At 42.4% G+C, this 21,144-nt stretch overlaps 1 protein-coding gene across 1 annotated transcript in view; it reads left to right on the plus strand.

The window, feature by feature from the left end:
* Window positions 1–21,144, plus strand: part of TBKBP1 (TBK1 binding protein 1) — a 69,893-nt gene that overhangs the window by 24,575 nt on the left and 24,174 nt on the right. The window contains exons 5-7 of the mRNA XM_063137368.1: window positions 348–489; window positions 5,365–5,555; window positions 9,004–9,065. Coding sequence (XP_062993438.1) covers window positions 348–489; window positions 5,365–5,555; window positions 9,004–9,065 — 395 coding nt within the window. The remainder of the gene's footprint in view (window positions 1–347; window positions 490–5,364; window positions 5,556–9,003; window positions 9,066–21,144) is intronic.

The raw sequence follows: 21,144 nt of genomic DNA on the forward strand, positions 1-21,144 counted from the left end.
AAGAAAGAAGAAAGGCAGTGTAATAGAAAAACAAGAGAAAAGATTTAGGTTTCCGCTTTGATCTGATTTGTAACACTCTTTAAAAGCCAGTGTAATTGTTCAGGAAAGCAAAATGAAGGCGAAGCAGATCAGCAAAGCAGAACTGGGACCAAATATTTCAGAGTAAGAGGATTGGAGATTGGACTTAAAATCAAGGGCCTTCCGATTTAAGCACCTTTTCTGCTGGCCTGGCATAAAGGCAGCTGATTGTCAAGAATGCAGTGCAGCGATATTACAGATTTCTTCTCACTAGTCTTTCCCTTTCTCGCTCTTTCCAACCCGCCATTCCTGTCCTGATCCCCCTGCAGAGAGCGCTGGTTGAGACACATTTGAATCGGATCCGAAGCCTGGAGCAGCAGCTGAGGCAGAGAGATGGCAGCTCCTTCCAGAACCTCAACTCTCAGCTTCAAAATCAGGAAGTCCAATACCTGTCGCTTCATGGCAGCCATGGTGAATATTTCCATTTCTGGTCTGGGGTAAAGCAGTGAGTTTTTTCCTTCATGTATTTTCCTTCTCTGCAGAGTGTTCTCCCTGATCCCAGTTGTGGCAGGACATTTGAGCCACGTATTGTCTAGACTGGGAGGGGAGGTTGCAGCTTTCGCTGTGAGAAATGAACTGATGATCATATAGTGACCCAGATCATGAGCTAGGAGGTCTCCAAGTCAAATCTCACCTCAGCCGGGAATATACTAGGCTGCTTTAGGGAAGGCTTAATCTCTCAGTCTCAGTTCCTCGTGTGCAGAATGAGTAATAAGGAATCGGAATTAGGGCTGCAACGCTTAGTTGATTAATTAGTTAGATCAACCAATTTAACAACGCTGGGGAATGCTGGGAGTTGTAGGACCTTTTTCTGTCTAAACATGCACAGGATTGCCCCTTTAATCGACTAAAAAGGTGCCCTAAGGAATCAGGCAGCAGATTTTTTGAAAAAAATACAGATAGATAGCATCATGTTAAAAAAGGCATTTCTCTTTTCCCACCACACAGAAGGGAATGCTTCTGCTAAAATTTCTGCCTGCTGTGACTGTCAGGCCTTAGCTCAGGAGTGGGCAACTTGTAGCCTTCCAGATGTTTGGGCGTACAACTCCCATGATCTTGTACCATTGACTGTGCTGGCTAGGGCTGATGGGAGTTGTAGGCCAGAACATCTGGAGGACTGCAAGTTATCCACCCCTGCCATAGCCAAACTTTGAAATAGGATGCAGTTGGGGGAGCGGTCCACTTCTGGCATTTGTAAACAAGGATAAAAAAAACTAGAGACGGGAGACAAGGCTGGTGCCCAAATTTCAGAGGAGGCGGCAGACCAGGCCAGATGATTTGCTCACACTGAGGATGCCTTGGATGTGAGAGCCTTATATACAGTCTGGTGTATCCCCATTGGCCTGTGAAGTCAGCTGATAAGGATCTGGCTGTGGGGATCAGCTGACTGTATTCAGGCTGGAACTTCAGCCTAAATTGTCCACAGAACATAATCTACCCTAGCCTTCTGCAACTCAGTGCCCTCCAAATGTGTTGGACTACAACTCCCATCACCCCAGCCAGCACGACCAAAGGCACCAGGTTGGAAAACCCTGATCTGCCTGGTTTGCTGAAAGATGCAAACGCCAGAGGGGTGGGTTTGAGCCCTCCCACATCCAGCAGTCTACAATGCCACGCAAAATAAGTATGCTTTTTGCCTGATTTTTACTCATAGGCAAATGGATGAAGGTTTAATTAATTAACTTATTTATTTTTATTTATTTAGTATTTATCTAAAGTATTTTTATCCCGCCTCTTCACCAAAAACAGGCTCCTGGAATGGCTTACAATCAATGAGCACAAAAGATTGTTCCTATTCACAGGCTTATAATCTAAAAAAGACCTGCCACACTGGGGAAAAGGGCCGGGAAGGGAAGAGGGGAAAAATTGGTTCAACTAAACCTCTAAATTGGTTGACTAGATTTTTAAATTGGTTGATCATCCTAATAAGAATATTGTTTTTGCATAAAAGGGTGCTGTGCTCATTTACAGAAGATGAAATCCTATACAAGCTTAACCTGGGAGTAATTGTTGTTGAACTCAATGGGACATGCTTTTGACTAGCTATGCATAATATTGAGCTATGAGATGATATCTGTGAAATGTTTTGAACACTTGAAATAAGGATGTAATAATAAGGGTAGCTGCTATGTTACTCTAAAACACATACTCACACCTCAGTACAGTTGTGGGACGTATAGTATATGATGGTCATGGAAGCAGGCCACCATACAAATATCTCAAACTGAATGGGGAACTATGTGAGCAAATAGGTGCTATGTGCACGGTTCCTCTCTTGGAATCAGGAGCTGGTGGGGTTGTCCATGAATAGTCTAGTTAAAAACAAAAGCAAAACAAACCTGGATTGCCACAGATAAAAGACAGGATACTGGGTGGATGAAATATGGACTGAATGAGCTGTTCCCAGGGTGTCCTGAGGTATATTTCCAGGGGCCTGGAAAAACAGTTGGTGTAGTCACATCCATAACGAGAGCCTAATTAATCCGACCAGCATAATCTAGTTTGTCGATTTTCTGGGTATGAATAGGGATTATTTAGGTTGAGGCACAGTTTCTGGCCAGTAGATGGTGCTGCGATTCCTTGATTTTTGTACATGGGATTTTTAAAACATAGCATAAAAACTCTTTGACCCTCAGCTCATCTAGAATTCCTAAGAGAAATTGTCCACCCCCCACCCACCCCCCAAAAAAGCCTGGGATGGAGAAAGGAAGAAATTAAAAACGAACTTGCCATGATGAGCCAATTCTCCTGACTGGTTATTTATTTATTTATTACATCTTTATACCGCCCAGTAGCCGAAGCTCTCTGGGCGGTTCACAAAAATTAAAACCATGAAGAGCATAAGAAAACAACCAACAATCTAAAAACACAAATACAAAATACAATATAAAAAGCACAACCACGATAAAACCACACAGCAGAAACTGATATAGGTTAAAAAATGGAATTAAAACAGCAAAGTTTAAATTTAAGTTAAATTAGGTGTTAAAATACTAAGAAAATAAAAGTCTTTTTTATTTTTTACAAGATGATTATGTAGTGAAGCTACTGCGCATTGACTTCTTGTAACAAGGTGAGTCAGTTGCTCCCACATTTGCTAAGATGGCAGCTGGCCACCTCCTGGGAGATTTGAAATGCCCATGGATGCAGGAGATGAGGATTCTGTTGGGAGAAACAAGTATTGTTGTACAAATTCCTCCGCAGCTTGCAAATAAACGCAAGCGTGAGTTTTGAATCTTCAACGCAGTTTATTTAGAGAAGTTCTTCAAAAACAAAACAACCAGGCTTGTAGCAGCAAATTATAACAAAGCAATTGTCTCACCATAAATCAAAGTAAGCATAACAGCTTTACGGTTCTCCTTGACCAAAGTTGGCTTTGCATTAAAACAGCATACTCCTTTCTATGGCAGCGGCAGCAGCTTACGCCATACCCTCAAACCTCCACTGGCTGACTGCATATTGCTGTGAAAGAGCGAGCTTTTTACTCCCTTCACTCAAACACCAACAGGTGTTCTGAGCTTGCAAGTCTCAGCCAATGATCTGACATTAATTACTGTTAAGGTTAACACGAAAACCTGACAGATTCATGATCTCGGAGGTGCATCAGACAGATGTTGAGTTTTTTTCAAATTAAAAGTGTTGGAACTCAAGCCTACTTCAGCAGTGATACACGCTGACCTGAATGCCCAGGGGTTGTCTATACACCCCATTGCACCCCGTTGCTTGTGTGACACAGCCACATCGTGGTAATCCCCATGGAACTGCACTTTTTCAGTGTGTTGTTTTACCATGAGTTTTTCCATTGCTCTGATATCACCGTGGTTGTTTGTTCATCTGTCAGTGGTGGCTTCAGTTTGGGCCTAGTTACGGGTGGATCCTAATGCAGGGTAGGTGCGGGAATGCAGGGCGGGGGGCGGGCTTGAGAAGCCTAGTAATGGCTGCCGTGGCGATATTAAAGCCTGGGGAATGAAAATAAGGGCAGTTATGATATATAATGCATAAATTCAATGATCTATAGCTGCGCAGATGCATTGCTACAGGCTTTCAAAGTTGCGCAGTTTCCAGAAAAAAAAAGGTGTTTTGCATTTTCGGTCCCTTGATAGTTGCAGCTCATTCCTGCCATCTGACAACAGTGCTATGATTTTTCCTGGCTGGATAGCCTGTGCTCACTCCTGCTGTGTAATGCCGCTTCGTATCAGTAATGCTGTGGAGTTTTGGAGAAATCAGTAGGTAAAGCGGGCGGCATCTAAAGCTCTTAGAACCAGAAGCTAAGACTATGGTTTCAGCCTTTTAGAATGGGGAAAAAACTATGCAAAACCTAGAAAACCACAGAAATGGTTGGCGGTCATAGGGAGAAGGTGTGGCCAGTGAAAGGGGTGTGGCCATCTGCGGAATCCCAGAGGGACGGATTGCTCTAATCCCATATATGAGGATTTGGTCAGTGGTTACTTTTTGGCTGGGGCACCTTTTAGGGACAGCAAGGCACAACCTTGCAGAATGCACCTGCTATAATGCCACCAATCACTTCCACAAACAGGGCTGGAGTCAGTACTAGGCATACAGGGCCCTCTGGCCCAGCAGAGACAGGTGGGTAGATTTCCCACAATGCCCCTGTCCTAGTGTCATTCTGGGGCATAGTGGGAAATGGCTAGACATGGCCTCCCAGTGTCGCTTGAAGTGTTGGCAGCTCAACCAGATAAGCCTGCCAGGGCCCACTAATACAGGAGGAGCCCACCAGAGAGAGCACTTTGCCCATGGCCCCTCAAATCTGGAAGCAGCCCTGGCCACACAGCTCTTTACATGATGGAATAATGTGCAAACTACATTGCAAATGTAGTTTGTTTGTTTGTTTACTGTATTTTCAAACCACCCAATAACCAAGATAAAATCAGCAAAGAATAAAACCACTACGGTTCCTTCCCCTCACCAGCACGTGACGTGTCAATGAGCTTGTGTCCATGTGCCCACACTAATAACCCATATTAAGTGCTTCTCATTTCATAGCCTCATAATTCTGACAGCAGGTCCAGAGGTTACAAAAAAACCTGCTTGCACCAAATTTCTGACCAGGTGATGACCCTACCTGTGGTCAACTTACCATTACCGCTGCCTGTTTCCATGGCAGATCGTTTCAAAGTGGGATGCCACAGATGGTTTTTAAATATGAATAAAGGCTCCTTGTAACTCCAGTGGTGAGGTGTTGCCAACAAAATGGCTGCCTTGTCTGTCCTCGGCTCTGCACTTGTGCCTCAACTTCCTTCTCCCTCCTTGTCTCTCTGTTCCTAGTATTGGACCGCTCGATGAACTGGCAGAGTCCCCGGGGCCAGGTGGAAAGCTTGGAGGTGCAGAGGTTGGAAGTGGAACTGGAAGAGACGAGGCAGGAAGTCCAGAACTCACAGCACCGGGAAGAGCAGTTGAAGGCTGAGTGTGAGAGGTTGCAGGCCGAGGTGAAGCAACTACAGGAGACACGGGCGCAGGTAACTTTAAAACCAGTTTACTGGGAAATCCCAGTGCAGTGGGTCTGTGACAGGGGAATGGGGAGGTTCTTATTATTTATTTATTTATTTATTTATTAATTACATTTTTATACCGCCCAATAGCCGAAGCTCTCTGGGTGGTTCACAAAAATTAAAACCATCATAAAACAACCAACAAGTTAAAAACACAAATACAAAATACAATATAAAAAGCACAACCAGGATAAAACCACGCAGCAAAATTGATATAAGGTTAAAATACAGAGTTAAAACAGTATAATTTAAATTTAAGTTAAAATTAAGTGTTAAAATACTGAGTGAATAAAAAGGTCTTCAGCTGGCGACGAAAGGAGTACAGTGTAGGCGCCATTGTTTATAATGTTATTTAAAACATTATGTCACTTTCCCGTGAAACCAAAGTTGCTTCCAGATGAGGCGTTTATTTTGCTATCATCCTGACTCAAACACAGAATTTGATGGGGTGGGGAGGTCCAGACAACATCGTCTTGCTTTCGTAACCCTCTCATATTTTCCTACTGCTTCTTCCATCTTCTTTTCTTACCAGAAAAAAAATCTGTTAAAAAGGAGGAGATGGAATAGGTGCACAATATCTTTAGATTGGTAGCATTAAGGAGCCCACCATCTGGAAGCACCCCAAGGCAGTTTGGAGTAATAAAAACAAGCACAGAAATTCCAGAATAAAATGCTATCCCCAATTCCATAGCTTCTTGCTCGAACCATGAGGGATTGTAGGAAACTAAGGAGCTGCAAAGAATTTTAGAATATTTTTCCTGGGTTGTGATTATGATAGCATTCCTAGCTTCAACAAATGTAGAATCTTGGGACTCATCTACACTACCAGCTTAGCAGGGGCTGCACAAGACATTTTGTTGTCTGAGGCAAAAGACAAGATGGCTGCCTTTCCCATTCCATGTACAGAAAGAAGCCTCCTGGACTGGCAGGTGAATCTGTCTTCAAACTGAATCTCCCATGAAGGTCATTGGAGGGAGATTCAGGACAGATAAAAGGAAGCACTTCTTCACACAACACATAGTTAAACTATGAAATTCACTTCCGCAAGATCTAGCGATGGCCACTAATTTGGATGGCTTTAAAAAGGGATTGGACGAATTCTTGGAGGAGTCGGCTACCAGTGCCTACTAGACCTGATAGCTATGTGCTCTTCCAGTATCAGCGGCAGGATGACAATGTACATCAGTTGTTGGGGAACATGGGCAGGAGTGTGCTGTTGCACTAATGTCCTGCTTGTAGGTTTCCTGTCGGCAGCTGGTTGGCCACTGTGTGAACAAAATGCTAGACTAGATGGATCCATGGTCTGATCCAGTATGGCTCTTCTTGCATTCTTGCACTCAACAGTGATAATGGGAAAGCAACCTTCACTGCACCTGAAGGCAGCATGGCAGGCTGGATGGTGCTCAGGTCTCCCCAACACCTTAGTGCCACCTCCCCAGATCTGAGACCTGAGGTGGCTGCTTCACCCTGCCTCATAGTAGGGATGTCCCTGAGTCTTTGTTGTGTTTTTGGATTGAATCCTGGGGCTTGTAGTTTTCTGAGGGTGCCGTGACCTCTGTTGGAACAGTGTAAGGACGTACAGACTTTGTTAAATCCATTCCATCTGTGTTTTGCTGATTGTCAGGCATCTTTCATTCCATCATCCACTCATTTTTTTGGGGATGTACAAGAATTTTATTCCATTTGTGCAAGTGCACACTTGGAATCATATGCATCAGTTCAAGTGCACACTTGCACTAATGTGCATGAGGGCAAGTACAAATTTGCACAAATCCCCACTACAACCCAAAAGTAAAAAATCAGCCAGGAATCTGCACAATTCGGAAAAAGCCAGTCCGCTGCAGCAAGCAAACAATACCCCAAGCAAACAATATCTATGTATCCCAGTCACTATTTTCTCTCTCTTTTTCAGGTTCACAATTTAGTGTGTGGGGGCGGGCGGGCACACACCCGTAAAATTCACTCTCTGGCACATATACATGCATGTGTACACACACGTGCTATATACCCAAACTGCACTCACACCCCTTCCTTGCTTTCTCCCCCTCCCCATTGGGTCACCCCACAAGCATCTCCACCCCAGCCACTTCCTCTTTCCATCTCTCTCCACTTCCTCCTCTCATTTCATCAGGTCACCCTCAGCTCTCCCCTGGTTTCCCCACAGCCATCCATAAGCTTCTGTCCTTACCAGGCAGCTGCTATTGGTCCCTCCCTCCATTTTTTCCCCTGGTGGCCTGGAGACCTTCAAAGCAAAGTGCTAGTCTCCAACCGCCGGCCATCTTTACTTCCTAAGAACATCTCTGGGTCCACTAAGGCCCCAGAAGCATTCAGGAGTATAAAGATGGCAAGCACATGGAGGCCAGTGCTTCACTTTGGAACGCTCCCAGCCACCAGTACTGTTTTTAATTACATTAAAAAAACAAATTGCAGGTATCGGCAGGACACTGCATGGGCGCTGGGAAAGTTGTCTGCAGGCTCAGTGGTGCCTGCGGGCTTCATGTTTCTTACCTCAGGGATATTGGGTGATGTTGACTTGTGCTCCTGTAAAAGTTCCACGTAGATTTCTGCACACTCGAGTTTGACTGAGCCCTGTATCTGCAGTCAGGAAAGAATCCCCCCAGCCCCACCTCCTGCTCCCAATTCCGGCTAGATCTGTCATTGACTTGAGGCATTCAGACAATGCAGAAACAGTGCCTGCACCTTAGTGCATCCTTTTTCTGCTTATCACACACAGTGTTCTGGGTTCAGTGGTGTAATCAATGGGGGGCTCTTATGGATAGACCTGACTGGGGCTTTCGAGGTTGTACTGGACAGCCTTTCGGTGCTTCTGGGTTCTATGCAAGACAGGAAACCCACAACTGCATATTTGGATGAACCACAGGGCATTATCTCATATACCACATAAATTTGCATAACACATCTAGGTGCCATCATCAGTTGAGGCCTTCCTCCACATGCCATTTCCTTCCAATGTTTGGTTGTCTGGGACATGGCCTTTTCAGTAGCGCCACCTAAATTATAGAACCTTCTCCTTAGGCAGGCGCAATGGGCTTCCTCCTTGTTGGGTTTTAGGCAAATTGTGAAAATGGTTTCATTTTGCTGAATCTTTGATCCGATCTTGTTGCTCTGTTATTAGACTAGTTTTATATGGCTGTGCTTCTTTTATGCGCATTTTAGGCTTGTTTTTTTAAAAAAATGTTGTGAATGGTGATTTGTATTTTTATTATTGTTACGAGCTGCCTTGGGGCTAGAAAGGGTAGTAGAAAATGATTTAAAGAAATAAAGCTTCCTTTTCATGGAGTTTGGGGTTCCCCGCTTTTTGGTATTGTGAGTCTGTGAATGAATGGAATTTTGCTTGCTTCTTCTTCTCCTTCCCTCCCTCCATCATAACAGGGCTTGTCTTAATGTTCCATAGGACCTCGCAACTGGTCAGTCGGAGAGGGACATGGCATGGGTGAAGAAAGTTGGAGATGACCAGTAAGTGCCCATTCTTTTGAGTGAACGTTTGTTTGTCGGGGTTGAATTCCGTGGGTGTGGCTGAGCAGAACTCTGAGCCTGAGGTATTGTGGAGGTGTTGGACTTCTGGCAAGGGATACCCGAGAAGGTGTAGAAAAGGACCTCTTACGAAGCGTCATCTAACCTGCGGTGAAGGTGGTGGAAGGATACTTGAACAAATGGGAATTGTGTTGTAGGAATACTTGGGGTGGGTGAGATAAGGTGGAAGAACTAGCACATCAGGACGACGTGTGGTATAACAATGGGGTGTGGCTGAAAGATACCTCATAGAAGATGGGTTACTTCCAGACGGAGGGCTCCTAGTGCTAACAACCAAAAAAGTGTTGTGCCGCTTTTCCTTCTTTTCCTCCCACCATGGATTTTTTTTTTCTGGTAAGGAAGAAGTTGGAAGAAGCAGTGGAAAGACACAGGAGGGCTACAAATGGAAAGTGGCATTGTCTGGATCTGTTGTAAAAAGGGCTCCCCGGGAAGAGTGGGTTTGGTTACCTGCTAGGGTGGGTTGTCATCTTACCTGTGGAGTAAAGATAACTTGGAAGGATGGGATGTGGCAGAAGGTGACTTCATCATTGAATGACGGTAGTGCAAACTGTGTATCTTCTAAGGAGGTACTTCTGTAAACTTTGGAGGGTGAAATGAGGATAAAAGATCATTGAGTGGGGAGGATATTATACAACTTTCCCCATCCTGGCATCTTCCGCATGCTGTGCTGACCGGGAATGATGGGAGCTGTAGTCCAACACATCTGGGGGGCGCCAGATTTGGGAGGGCTGATATAATCTGCGTAATTTACTGACACAGTGCATACGCATGTGGCAACGGCATGCACAGTGAAAGAGGCCCAGTTCATATTCCCCTCTTAAAGAGCTACCCTCAGAATGGAGATGTTTGTACAGTGTAGGCTGGTGGCTCCGATGCCAGTGGGGCGGTAAAGCTGCTCCGGGTTCCAGTCAGAACTCTAAAGGAGCTCTCCAAGGTGCAAACCACTTTTGATAGCTCCTTCAGAGTTCTGACTGAACTCCAGGGCAGATTCACTGCTCCACAGACATCAGAACCACCAGCCTCCACTGTGTTTGTACCTTCCCAAAGAGCTTGCCATGAGGAGCCAGCTGCGTGCATATCTATGTGTGTATTTAGAATATTTACATCCTGCCTTTCTGCCTGACAACATGTCTCCAAGATGACTCACAATGAGCAAATATTAATATATAAATGCACTGATGTCTAATGAAGGTTTTAATTTTTGTGAACCACCCAGAGAGCTTTGGCTATTCGGCAGTATAAAAATGTAATAAATAAATAAATAAGTAAATAAGGTGTGTGTGTGAGAGAGAGAGAGAAATGTCCACTCCCCAGGCCTTAGTTAGTGGTGTGACTGTTCCAACTACTGCTCTTGAAACTTTCCATGGTGACCATGAGGAAGAGCAGACCCCTGTCCAGGATATGCTACTGAGCAAGAATGGCCTAGTTGCTCCAGAAGTTTTAGGTCCAGGGGAGGTGAGGCATCTGATTAGGGTGTGTGGAAGGCTCTGGGTGTGTGTGTGGCAAGGGGCTGTAGAGCCCACCCTGGCCCTGCACTAGATCCTGTCAGACTTCCCCACATGTCCTGCCGGTGGAAATTAGAAGCGCTAAAACAGTGCCCTACACTCTCCAAAACTAGATCTTCTTGGCTGAGTTGTAGCAAAAACTATGAAGAAACCTGTAACACTTTAAAAGATAATGGGTTGATTATGGACTAAGCTTTTGTGGGCTAGAGATGGCTTTATCGGATGCAGCTGATGAGGTAGACTCTAGTCCACAAAATGAATTTTGTGGACTAGAGTCCATCATTCTAGTCTACAGAATGAATTTATTCAAGGTGTGACAGGAGTCTTCATTGTTTTGGCTGCAGCAGACTAACATGGTGACCTCTCTGGAAGTTTGGACGGGTTGTGAGAGTGGTTTCTATTAGCCAGACCATGGCCCCCTATTAGATACTACCTTTTGTGGCTAGAGAAAGGGTCCTCCATGCAAAATGGAATAAAAAAGGATGCATATTTGGTAGGTGAAAGAACTGTTTGTTTTGTGTGTTCTTTTAAACAAGGCATACGTTTTAGCAGTTTGTAGGATGAGCCCTGGTGGAGGAGGTTTTGAGAGAGAGGAGGGTTTGCCTTTTGCTTATTTTTTTTTAAAAACCTGGCATTTCTATTTGCATGTTCTTTTTAATTAATTGAGGTTTGAAGAGAGAAGGGGAAGAGGGATTATAGAAAGGGGGTGTGAAGTGTGAATTTAAAATGTGTCAAAGGGAGCTGATGTGACACCTACCTCGCTCTTTATTCGTGCTGAGTGCGAAAAGAGGCCTCTGAGCCATAGAACTTTGAACTCTGCATGGAGGCATGAAGGGAGAAAAGGGACGGTGGTTTTGAATGAACAGTAAGTATTTTCTACTGATCACCTCCTCTATAAAATAGAACTGCTTAGTCATCATCCTGACTCAGCTGAAATCCAGAAGAGACAGTTACCTGGTGGCTAAAAGTGCTCTCTGTCCTTCTCCCTTCCTGAAGTGGGTTGTGATCCACTTCATATGGGTTCTCTTGGTGCATTAGCAGATGTGACCTCTACCTTGCTAACAAGTGCACAAATAGATAATTCGGTTGATGGTACTTCAGTTTCCCATGTCATGAGCTTGCGGTTTCAGAATTAATGTAGCAGTGAAAGGGTTCACCCAGATAACCTATTTCCCCCTCTGCTACCTGCTGCCAGCAATTGTTGACAAGGCCTGCATTGTGAGGTCAGGGTCTAATCCCCTACATTCTGTCACTACTCCATGCTTTCGCCAATGTCCTGTCACTGCTGCAGCTTCTTCTGTCCCTCAAAACAAAGCAGTAGATATGGGGCAAAGGAGCTAGAATGCCAGTGTGGTTTGCTCTAAGGTTGTGTAATTTGGGCAATGAGGATAATGGTGAATGATGGGAGGAGGCAGGAGAACATGGTGTGTGTGTATGTGTGTGTGTTTCAGAGAGAGAAAGGAGGGAGGGAAGGACACGGGAGCATAGTGCAGGAGGCTGGTATGAGGAGAATGAGGGAAAAACAATGGTGCTCTTTCCTGCCCAGGTGAACTTTCACAGGCCCTTCATCTAGTAAATACAAGACAACAGTTTATACAGCTCTTTTTGTAAATGCTCTAAATGCTTGGCACACAATACCTCAGAAAGCCTTACAACAGCCTTATGAAGTGAACGTATTATTATTACTTTCCTGTGGATGGTGGAAGTATGCCGGGGGGAAAGGTAGAGCTGAAGCTGAGAGAGCAGTTTGTTACCTGGTGAGTTGTTGATAAAGATTTGAAATGGGGACTTTTGCTACTCAACAGTGCACATGTTTAACCACATATAAAAGGCCTCTATACTTGACTACGTGGGCACGTTCTAATTCTTCCCATCTGACTTGACTTGATTTCATCTTTCTCCCATTTTTTCTAAATGGTTTATTAAACTTCACCGATGACTAGAATAATAAAATATTTGATGAAAATTTATATTCACAAGATGAGAAAGGTTTTCATTATCCGGTCGGCTTTGTTCAAGCTTTATTCCACTATTTGGCAAAGGAAGATTGTTTAACTTTAAACTTTAAAAAGTCATCCTTAAAACCTGCCCCATTCTCTGTTTCTTTCCTTCCTTTACTATCTATAATCTTTTTAAAGAACTCTAAAAATAGGCAGTGGATTCGCAGATGTCCTGTGCTTTGCTAGAATAATTTTGAGCAGTTAGAGCATTTTTTAAAAGAACAAAAAAGCCAGATCTAATCTTTTAATCTAACTTCTAATCTAAGACATTCTAAAATGATATAGGGATTTAAAAAAAAAACTTGTTGTGTTGCAAATTGCTATTTTGGTTTGCTTTTTCTCTGCAGAGTACTGTTTCTTTCATTAACATGAAAACATAAGAAGAGCTGTGCTGGATCAGACCAAAGGTCTATCAAGTTCAGCATTCTGTTCTCAGAGTGGCCAACCAGATGACCACAGGAAGTCAACAAACAGTACATGAATGTATTATCACACATACACCACTCATGTTCCTTAAGTATATAGAGAGTCGTAGTGCCTCTGATACTAGAGGTAATATATAGTCATCATTATCTTCCACAAATTAGTCTAATCCCCTTTTAAAGCCATCTACATTGGCGGCCGTCATTACATCTTGTGGTAGTGAGTTCCACAATGCAACTCTGTGGTGCGTGAAGAAGTACTTCCTTTTATCTGCTCCTACTTGAGAGGCTGCTTGGTAAGGCTTCTGGACAAAAACTCAAATTCCTTCCACACTCTGGTGCAGCTGTATGAGAAAAATGGAGGCCTTGCTAGGCAACGGACAGATATGAACAGGTTTGTGAACTCTCCATGTCACTGAAAACAGTGAAAGACACCAGTTTTCAGGGAAAGAATGCTTCAGCTGACAAATATCTTTATGATATGGCAATGCACAGACCAAACAAAATGGTTATCCCTTTCCCTTTGTGTATTTAGTACAGATGCATCAGAATATAGAAGGAGCTGGAGAGAGCATTTCAGTGTTTTTCTCTATGACCCTGAGGATTGCCTAAAAACACACTGCAGATCAGTAGTATTGATTAATTAATTAGTTAAGAGAACGTGTATCCCACCCTTGGGAATTATAAATTCCCAAGGCAGTTTATAATACGTAATAAAATAATATAATAAAAAGCATTTTCAAAACACTGTGACGGACTAAAAGCAATTCTAGTCCTAGAAGCCCTGCATAAGAAGAACCACATGAAGATAAAAATGGTTTAGATTAAAGGGCTTTAATGACATTGGTGTAGGCATCAGGTAAACTGTCCTGGGAGACAATTCCACACTACTGGCACCACTACTTGTAACTAACTGACCAGTGCTCTTCAGATGGCAGGGAAACCTGGTAAAGGGCTTTTGGTCCTGTGGATCATGCTTAACGGTCCATGAAAAACCCATAGAGTCATTTTAAAGCTGCTATCCAGCAATCTAATGCCGCCTTCAACTCACTAGTTTCAGTTCTGCACAGCAGTGGATTGTCTAACTCAAGGGTTGGCAGATTGCAGGCTTACGAGGTCCACTTTGTTTTTACTGGAACCCTATAATCCAACAACCAGGGCTGGTGCAAACAACGCACACTTCGAACTGAAGAATTCTTTTTTTCCTTTCTTTTTTGGGATTGTATGAGTTTTCCAAAACAAAATGAAACAAAACAAGAAAATAAATAAAAAGAAACACGGTGGATTTAAATCTATTTATTGACATAGAGTAGAACATTTAACACATATGTATATTTCCCCCTTCATCTTACGAACCAAGATATAGGTGGTATCCATAGGCTGCTTGGAGTTTTTCTTTATAATTCTCCATCATAACAGATTAAATTTAGTATCTTTTCCAGAGTCTGAGGAAAGGCTTTGACAAATACTGCTTGAATGTCCCTGATTAATGTATAAAATAAAATCCTGCCATATTTTATGAAAGTCAGATGTTTTGCCTTTGCCTTTAGGTAAGTTCAGTTGATCTATCTATCTATCTATCTATCTATCTATCTATCTATCTATCTATCTATCTGCCATGGCTATTTGCCACAGTTCCGTATATCAAGATTTCAGTGTTAGAAGTTCTGGAGTTTTCCAGCTTTTAGGTATCACTCTTTGACTGCCATCAGCATGAATCCAATTTAGTCCTTTAGATGTCACTTTTGCATTTTGTTCTTCCTATATTGTTAATAGGGCTGGTGCTGATGTAGCATGTATGCTCTGATGTGTGATATTTACCACTTCTGAGAATATGACGTTCCAAAACTGACAAAACACGACATGACCACCACATACGGATATATAAACCTTGCTGATTACAGTTTTCCTAACATTTTGTATTGCTTGTGTTAACTGTTCTTGCCAGAAGTACTGATGTAATATATCATCAGTGCAACAATTTCAGTGCATTCTCCCTGAGAATTGTTGATGCTGTTTTCTTTGATTGTATCGTCCATACTTTATGGCATACCTTTTGGATTGGATTGGATTGGCCTGGTTCAGACAACACGCTAAACCATGCTGCTTAACCACAAAATGGTTAAGGGAATGCATTGCCATTTTGTGGTTAAGCAGCACGGTTTAGCGTGTTGTCTGAACCAGGCCATTGTATTATTGCATTTATATCCCGCCTTTTTTCCTCCAAGGAACCCAAGGCGGCATACATAATCCTCCTCTCCATTTTATCCTCACAACAACAACCCTGTGGGGTGGGGTGGGGTGGGCTGAGAGTCTGTGACTGGTCCAAAGTCACCCAGTAGGTTTCCATGGCCGAGTGGGGACTAGAACCCGGATCTTCCAACTCCCAGTCCGACACTTTAGCCACTACACCACACTGGCACTTTTGCACTATTGTTATCACAATATCATCTTCCTATATTACTTTCAATCCACCTGACACGTTAGTAGCTATTTTGATAAAATATGAATGAATTTTAGAAACTAATCCTTTTGTATTGACCATGTCTTCCAATAATGTACTTTCAAATTCTTTCATATTTCTAGTTGCACTTTGTTTTACTAAAGAATTTGTAGTATGATAATGTATTTGATTAAGGAGATCCAATTCATTTGCATTTCCTGAAGAATTAAAGAATTCTGAACCCAGGAATTTGTTTTTGAGTACCTGAACTAGCTGAGCTCACAGTCCTTCTTCGCAATAATCCACTGGTCTTTATCCCAAGCTTTTTTTCATTTCAGCAGTATAATTCAAGGACAGGAGGGGAGTCATTTTGTTAGTGCCATTGTTAAACAGTTGAGAGTTAGATATCGTTTCCAATCTATTTTAAATCCCCCAGAGATCTACTAGTAGATCCTGATCTACCCTCTCTGTGCCTCTGATCTAACTTACACTGGGAGAATTTGATGCTATATGTGTTGTCATTCCTCCTCCCCGCCGCTCCTCTGAACTTGCATATGCAAAGGACCCTGTCAGTCTTCTCAAGCCAAGTTGTGTCTCCTGTTTTGTGTCTAGATATTTTATCGGTTTTGCTTCTTTATTGCCGGCATGTCAAATTCGACCTTGTCCAGATTACCCACGCCTCAAGAGGTGCGAGAGGGTCCTTGACAATGATGCATTATTCAAAGAGAACACAGTGATGACTTTCCATAAACTGGATCACATGTGCCACTCTGTGTGAAGGCAGACAAAAATCAGGGAGACAAAGCCATATCCCAACCTGTGGACAGATAGAGAATGACATCGTGTGGAGGGGCTAATGCGGAAGTGTTGGAGTGCAGATGGCGGAGAGGTGCTAGAGGGCTTTAGGGGCTCCTATTTCCCTTTGTTTCTGTTTTCACAATCGAACAATTCGCATGGAGATCTGTTGATTTAATGAAGGTTTACAAAAGGCAGACAGTTCTAGGGTCAAATACGTGCAAGTCTGAGTGAATGTGGACTACAAAATGTAGGGGAGCTGAGGTCACTTGCTGAATTTCATATAGTTGTAAGTCAGCCTTTCTCAGCGCCTGATGCCCACCTGATGTCTTAGACTACAACTCCCATAATCCTAACTGGAATAGTGGGAGTTGTAGTCCAACACTTCTGGTGGTTATCAGGTTGACGAAGGCTGTTTTAAGAACTTGATCCATCAGTTGAAAGAGCAATGGTCCACCCAGGGCTGCATTTGATATTCCAGCCTCAGGATTTGTTTTTGATGCCAAGGATTGGCCCTGGACACATGGGAAATAATAATGTAGACTTTCTTGGAACGTGAGCAGAGTGCCTTTCCCTCCTCACCAAGTAGCCATAGCCTGTCTGTCCTGTGCTATGGGACATCTATAATAGAAGAGTATGTGGGTCTGTCCATCAGCACCATATCGCTAAGACTGCAAAACTTAAAACTTGGCATGCATATTAAGGGATGTGCACCTTGGTGTTATTTGTTTTTAAAACAGTTTAAATAATTGTAATCAATTTTAATGTGCCTATGTGGTTGAAGCCTGCAGTAACTTCTTCAGTCAGACGTCCTTGCAAAGCCTTATAAATCTTTATTATTTATTTTATTTATTAATTACATTTCTATACCGCTCAATAGCTGGAGCTCTCTGGGCGGTTCACAAAAATCTTTACAGTTTAAAGCCAGGGGAGACAGAGTTCTGGAGTTCCTCCCCCCCTGCCACCCTGGGGCAGCCCCTCTCAGGGAAATAGGGTGGACTGACATCTCCCTCATGGGGCTGTGGGGGTACACCATGGCAGGGGCTGTCCCTAGGAGTGCCAGTGGGCATGGCACAATGGGACCAACTCTGACAGCGGTTTACATTTGCTTGAAGGCTTTACTGTATCAAATTAAGGGCTACTTCAAGCTAAGCAAAGCTGGGTCTGTTCACTAATTACATAATAAAAGTCAGATTTACATATATATATATATATATATATATATATATATATATATATATATAGTAACTGTGTTTCTAAGAATTACAAGAGAAAACGCAAACAATATAACAGACCCCCAAGCCCAATTAGATTTTGGCATATGGACTCTTGCTGATATAGCTCAGATAGATGCGACAGCCAGGAGTGCCTTCAATCAGCTTCGGCTGATATGCCAGCGGCACCCCTTCCTAGAGTTGGAAGACCTAAAGATGGTAGTGCTAGTAACGTTAGTAACTTCGAGGTTCAACTTCTGCAATATGCTGTACATAGGGCTACCTTTGTGCCTAGTCCAGAAACTTCAACTAGTGCAAAATATGGCAGCCAGGTTGGTCACTGGTACATCTAGGGGTGACCATATTACACCAGCTTTAAAATCACTACACTGGCTGCCAATTAGTTTCCAGGTGAAGTATAAAGTGTTGGTTATTACCTTTAAAGCCCTATATGGTTTGGGTCCAGGTTATCTGCGGGATTGCCTTCTCCCGTACAATCTGCCCCACACACTCAGGTCCTCTGGGAAGAATTTACTCCACTCAGCCAAAACTAGGCTGACAACCATTACCCAGAGGAACTTTTCTTCTGCTCCCAGACTGTGGAGTGGCCTGCTGGGAGAGATTAGTCAATTTAAGAGTCTTCCGGAATTTAAGAAAGCCTTGAAGACTGGTCTTTTCCGGGAGGCCTACACAGTTGAATTTTAAGATGCCTTTTAATAATGTGATGATTTTTAATAATACATTAGTTTTATATGTTTTTAATCAATTATATGTATTTTATGGTGTTTTGTATTTGTGTTGTAACCTGCTTTGATCCAGAGGGAGGGGTGGGTAAGAAATTATTATTATTGTTATTATTTATTATTATATTAAAAAGCAGAGTATTTAACCATTGGGATAATATCAGGTACTGGTTACATACAACTAGCACATAAATAATTTCGGTTTATTGGACTTTTGGTGTGATAGATCATTCAGGGTGGATAAAAATTGATGATTTTAAAAATTTTAATTTGCTTTTTAAAAATTTAAATCAATTTTTTATTTTTAAAAAGATCATAAATAAATGTTAAATTTCTCTCTCGCTTAAAACAAAATAATGTATCTACAATTAAATCTCATCATAGGCATACTAAACTTACAGTCTCATAAAAATGAAGTTACCTACCAAGCAAACGAGGGCATATATTTCATTTTTAAAATCTTATGAATCTTGACTCTGCTATGACTCACATGGCTTTGGCCAAGTCACACACACTCTCCTTCAGCCCCTTCTTATGCACATGGGGATAACAATATCGACCTCCCTTCCAGAGGTGATGCAAAGTCTTACGTGAAGTGCTTTGAACACCTGAAAGTGCAATATAAATTCTAAGTATTATTATGATGAACTTCCAGCCTCACTGATTAAAACAGTCTTCCTCTGATTAATCTACTGAAGCTTTAACATTACTCATTTGCCACCTAAACTGCTTAAATGTTACAGCTCTGGTTTTGATATTTATTTGTTTTAGCTGGTTAGTTTGGATGGAGAACTCATGGAGTGCAATAGATTCTGCAGTTTGCAGTGTAGGGGCAGGTGTCTGCAGACCTTGACAGCTGCTCAGTAGATGAGCAGTGGAAAATCGGATTTAACTAGGGCAGTTGATACAGTACTCACAACATCCTTTCCCACAGTGTCGTTCTCGTTTTCATCTATCTCGGCTCCCAAATTCTTGGTGGTTAGCCAGAATCTAACCATGGTAGGAAATGGGATATGACTGAGAGGTCATCATCTTATGGTTTCATTGCTCTTTCTCAGTGGGTACATGGTGCGCTTTGATTCAACGTGACTGATCAGCCACAAAAACTTTCATCACGTAGCACCATTCTGCCCCGGGGGTGGGGGTTGCAGGGCCTATGTAATACATGCAGGTAGGTGATAATGAAACGGAGGGAAAATATCCTTCCATATTTAGTTATTCATTTATTTATTTCATTTATGTACCGTCCCATAGCCGAAGCTGTCTTGACGGTTTACAAAAGTTACCTACCTGGATATTAATATCATCGTTTAAGGCCCTCCACCAGGTGCTCCTGCTAAATGAGACAAGCTGTGTAGCTACAAAGGAGAGGGCCTTTTCAGTGGAATGCTCTCTCCAGAGAGGCTCACCTGGTGACTATGGCTGTTTCTACCCCTAAGGATTATCCCAGGAAAATGGAAGGATTGTCCCTGCTTGCTCCCGGTATCCCCTGTGTGTCATTTGGATGCACAGGGATGATCCCGGGGGGGGGGGGGAGGCAGGTGTAGAAACGGGCCATGTGAGGGACTTTTTGGCACCAGGTGAAGGCTTTTGTTATTCTCCCAGGCATTTTAAATTCTGCTTTTATTATTCTGTTTTGCTGCTAGTTTTAATCTGGTTTTACAATGTTGTAATGGTTGTATTCTTTCTGGTTGGCTTTCTCTTCATTTTGTTCTATGTTTTTATTTTTTGTTTTAATAGATATGTTGTATGTTTTTCATGTAACTCGGGTTATTTAAGTACAATAAATATTTAAAAGTTCAGATAAATACATCAATCAATCAATGGTTAAGGATATTTATGAGTGGGTTTATTTGTTTCTTATTACATTTGTTTCTAAAGTACCTAGGCACTGTACAACAGTAACTTCAAAGGCCGTCCTTACCCTCACTCATACAATTGAAAACATACTTCACACATCCAAGGGTGTCACGTTGGGGACGTTGTGACTTCAGTATTCTGCATCATAGGCCCTATTCCTAGCTGGTTCAAGATGCCTGTTTGCACTTTTACAATGCATAATTGGCACATCTCTATGCAATTTACCGAAACTAGCTACTGATGGAGTCTCTAAGCTTGCACGTGCCTTCCACTTCATTACCCAACGCTTGGTTCTTCAAAATGGGATGCCTGCGATTTGAATGTGTGAATACTGGCTCAGTCAAAAATAATTGTATTTGAAGTTAGATTCTGCGCTGTGAAAATTATATCTGTCGTGGTCTCTCTATGATGGCTCATTCATAAATGCCTCCACTGCTTTTAATTGATATCCGCTTTAGTTGCTTGGTTTTCATTGCTTGTTTTATGCTTTGATTTGATTTATCTAGATTTTCTTTGGGTTGTACACTGTCCTGAGACCTATTGGCTACAGGGTGACAAATAAATCTTAGAAACAAATAAATAAATGTCATCACATGATGTTGCAGTGATCACAAGATGAACGTTAGTTTATGCTGGTTTAGACTCTCTGACGTAATACGTGAGGCCAAATAAATGTAGAGCAAATCAATATGCTTCAACTCTGAAGAAATCCTTTGCAGGGGAAAGTAAGGTGGACAGGAAAAAATTGTCCATCAAAAGGCATTGCAGCCATGTTAGTCCTTGAGAAGGAAAAAAAACACCCAGTGGTTTTCGCTTTCTTGTAATTGGTTTTCTTATAACTGCAGTTCCATTTTTTGTAAACCCTGCTTTTCCGTTGCTTGGCAGAACGGAGTGTATGATATATATATGCAGTATTATATATATATATATATATATATACATATATATCTCATACATGCCTTCTCTTTCCTTTGATCTCATAAACTTCCTGAACTAGTCACTTCTCCCCCAAACCTTAC

Source organism: Elgaria multicarinata, chromosome 11 (genome assembly GCF_023053635.1).
Source record: "Elgaria multicarinata webbii isolate HBS135686 ecotype San Diego chromosome 11, rElgMul1.1.pri, whole genome shotgun sequence".
Lineage (NCBI taxonomy): Eukaryota > Metazoa > Chordata > Lepidosauria > Squamata > Anguidae > Elgaria > Elgaria multicarinata.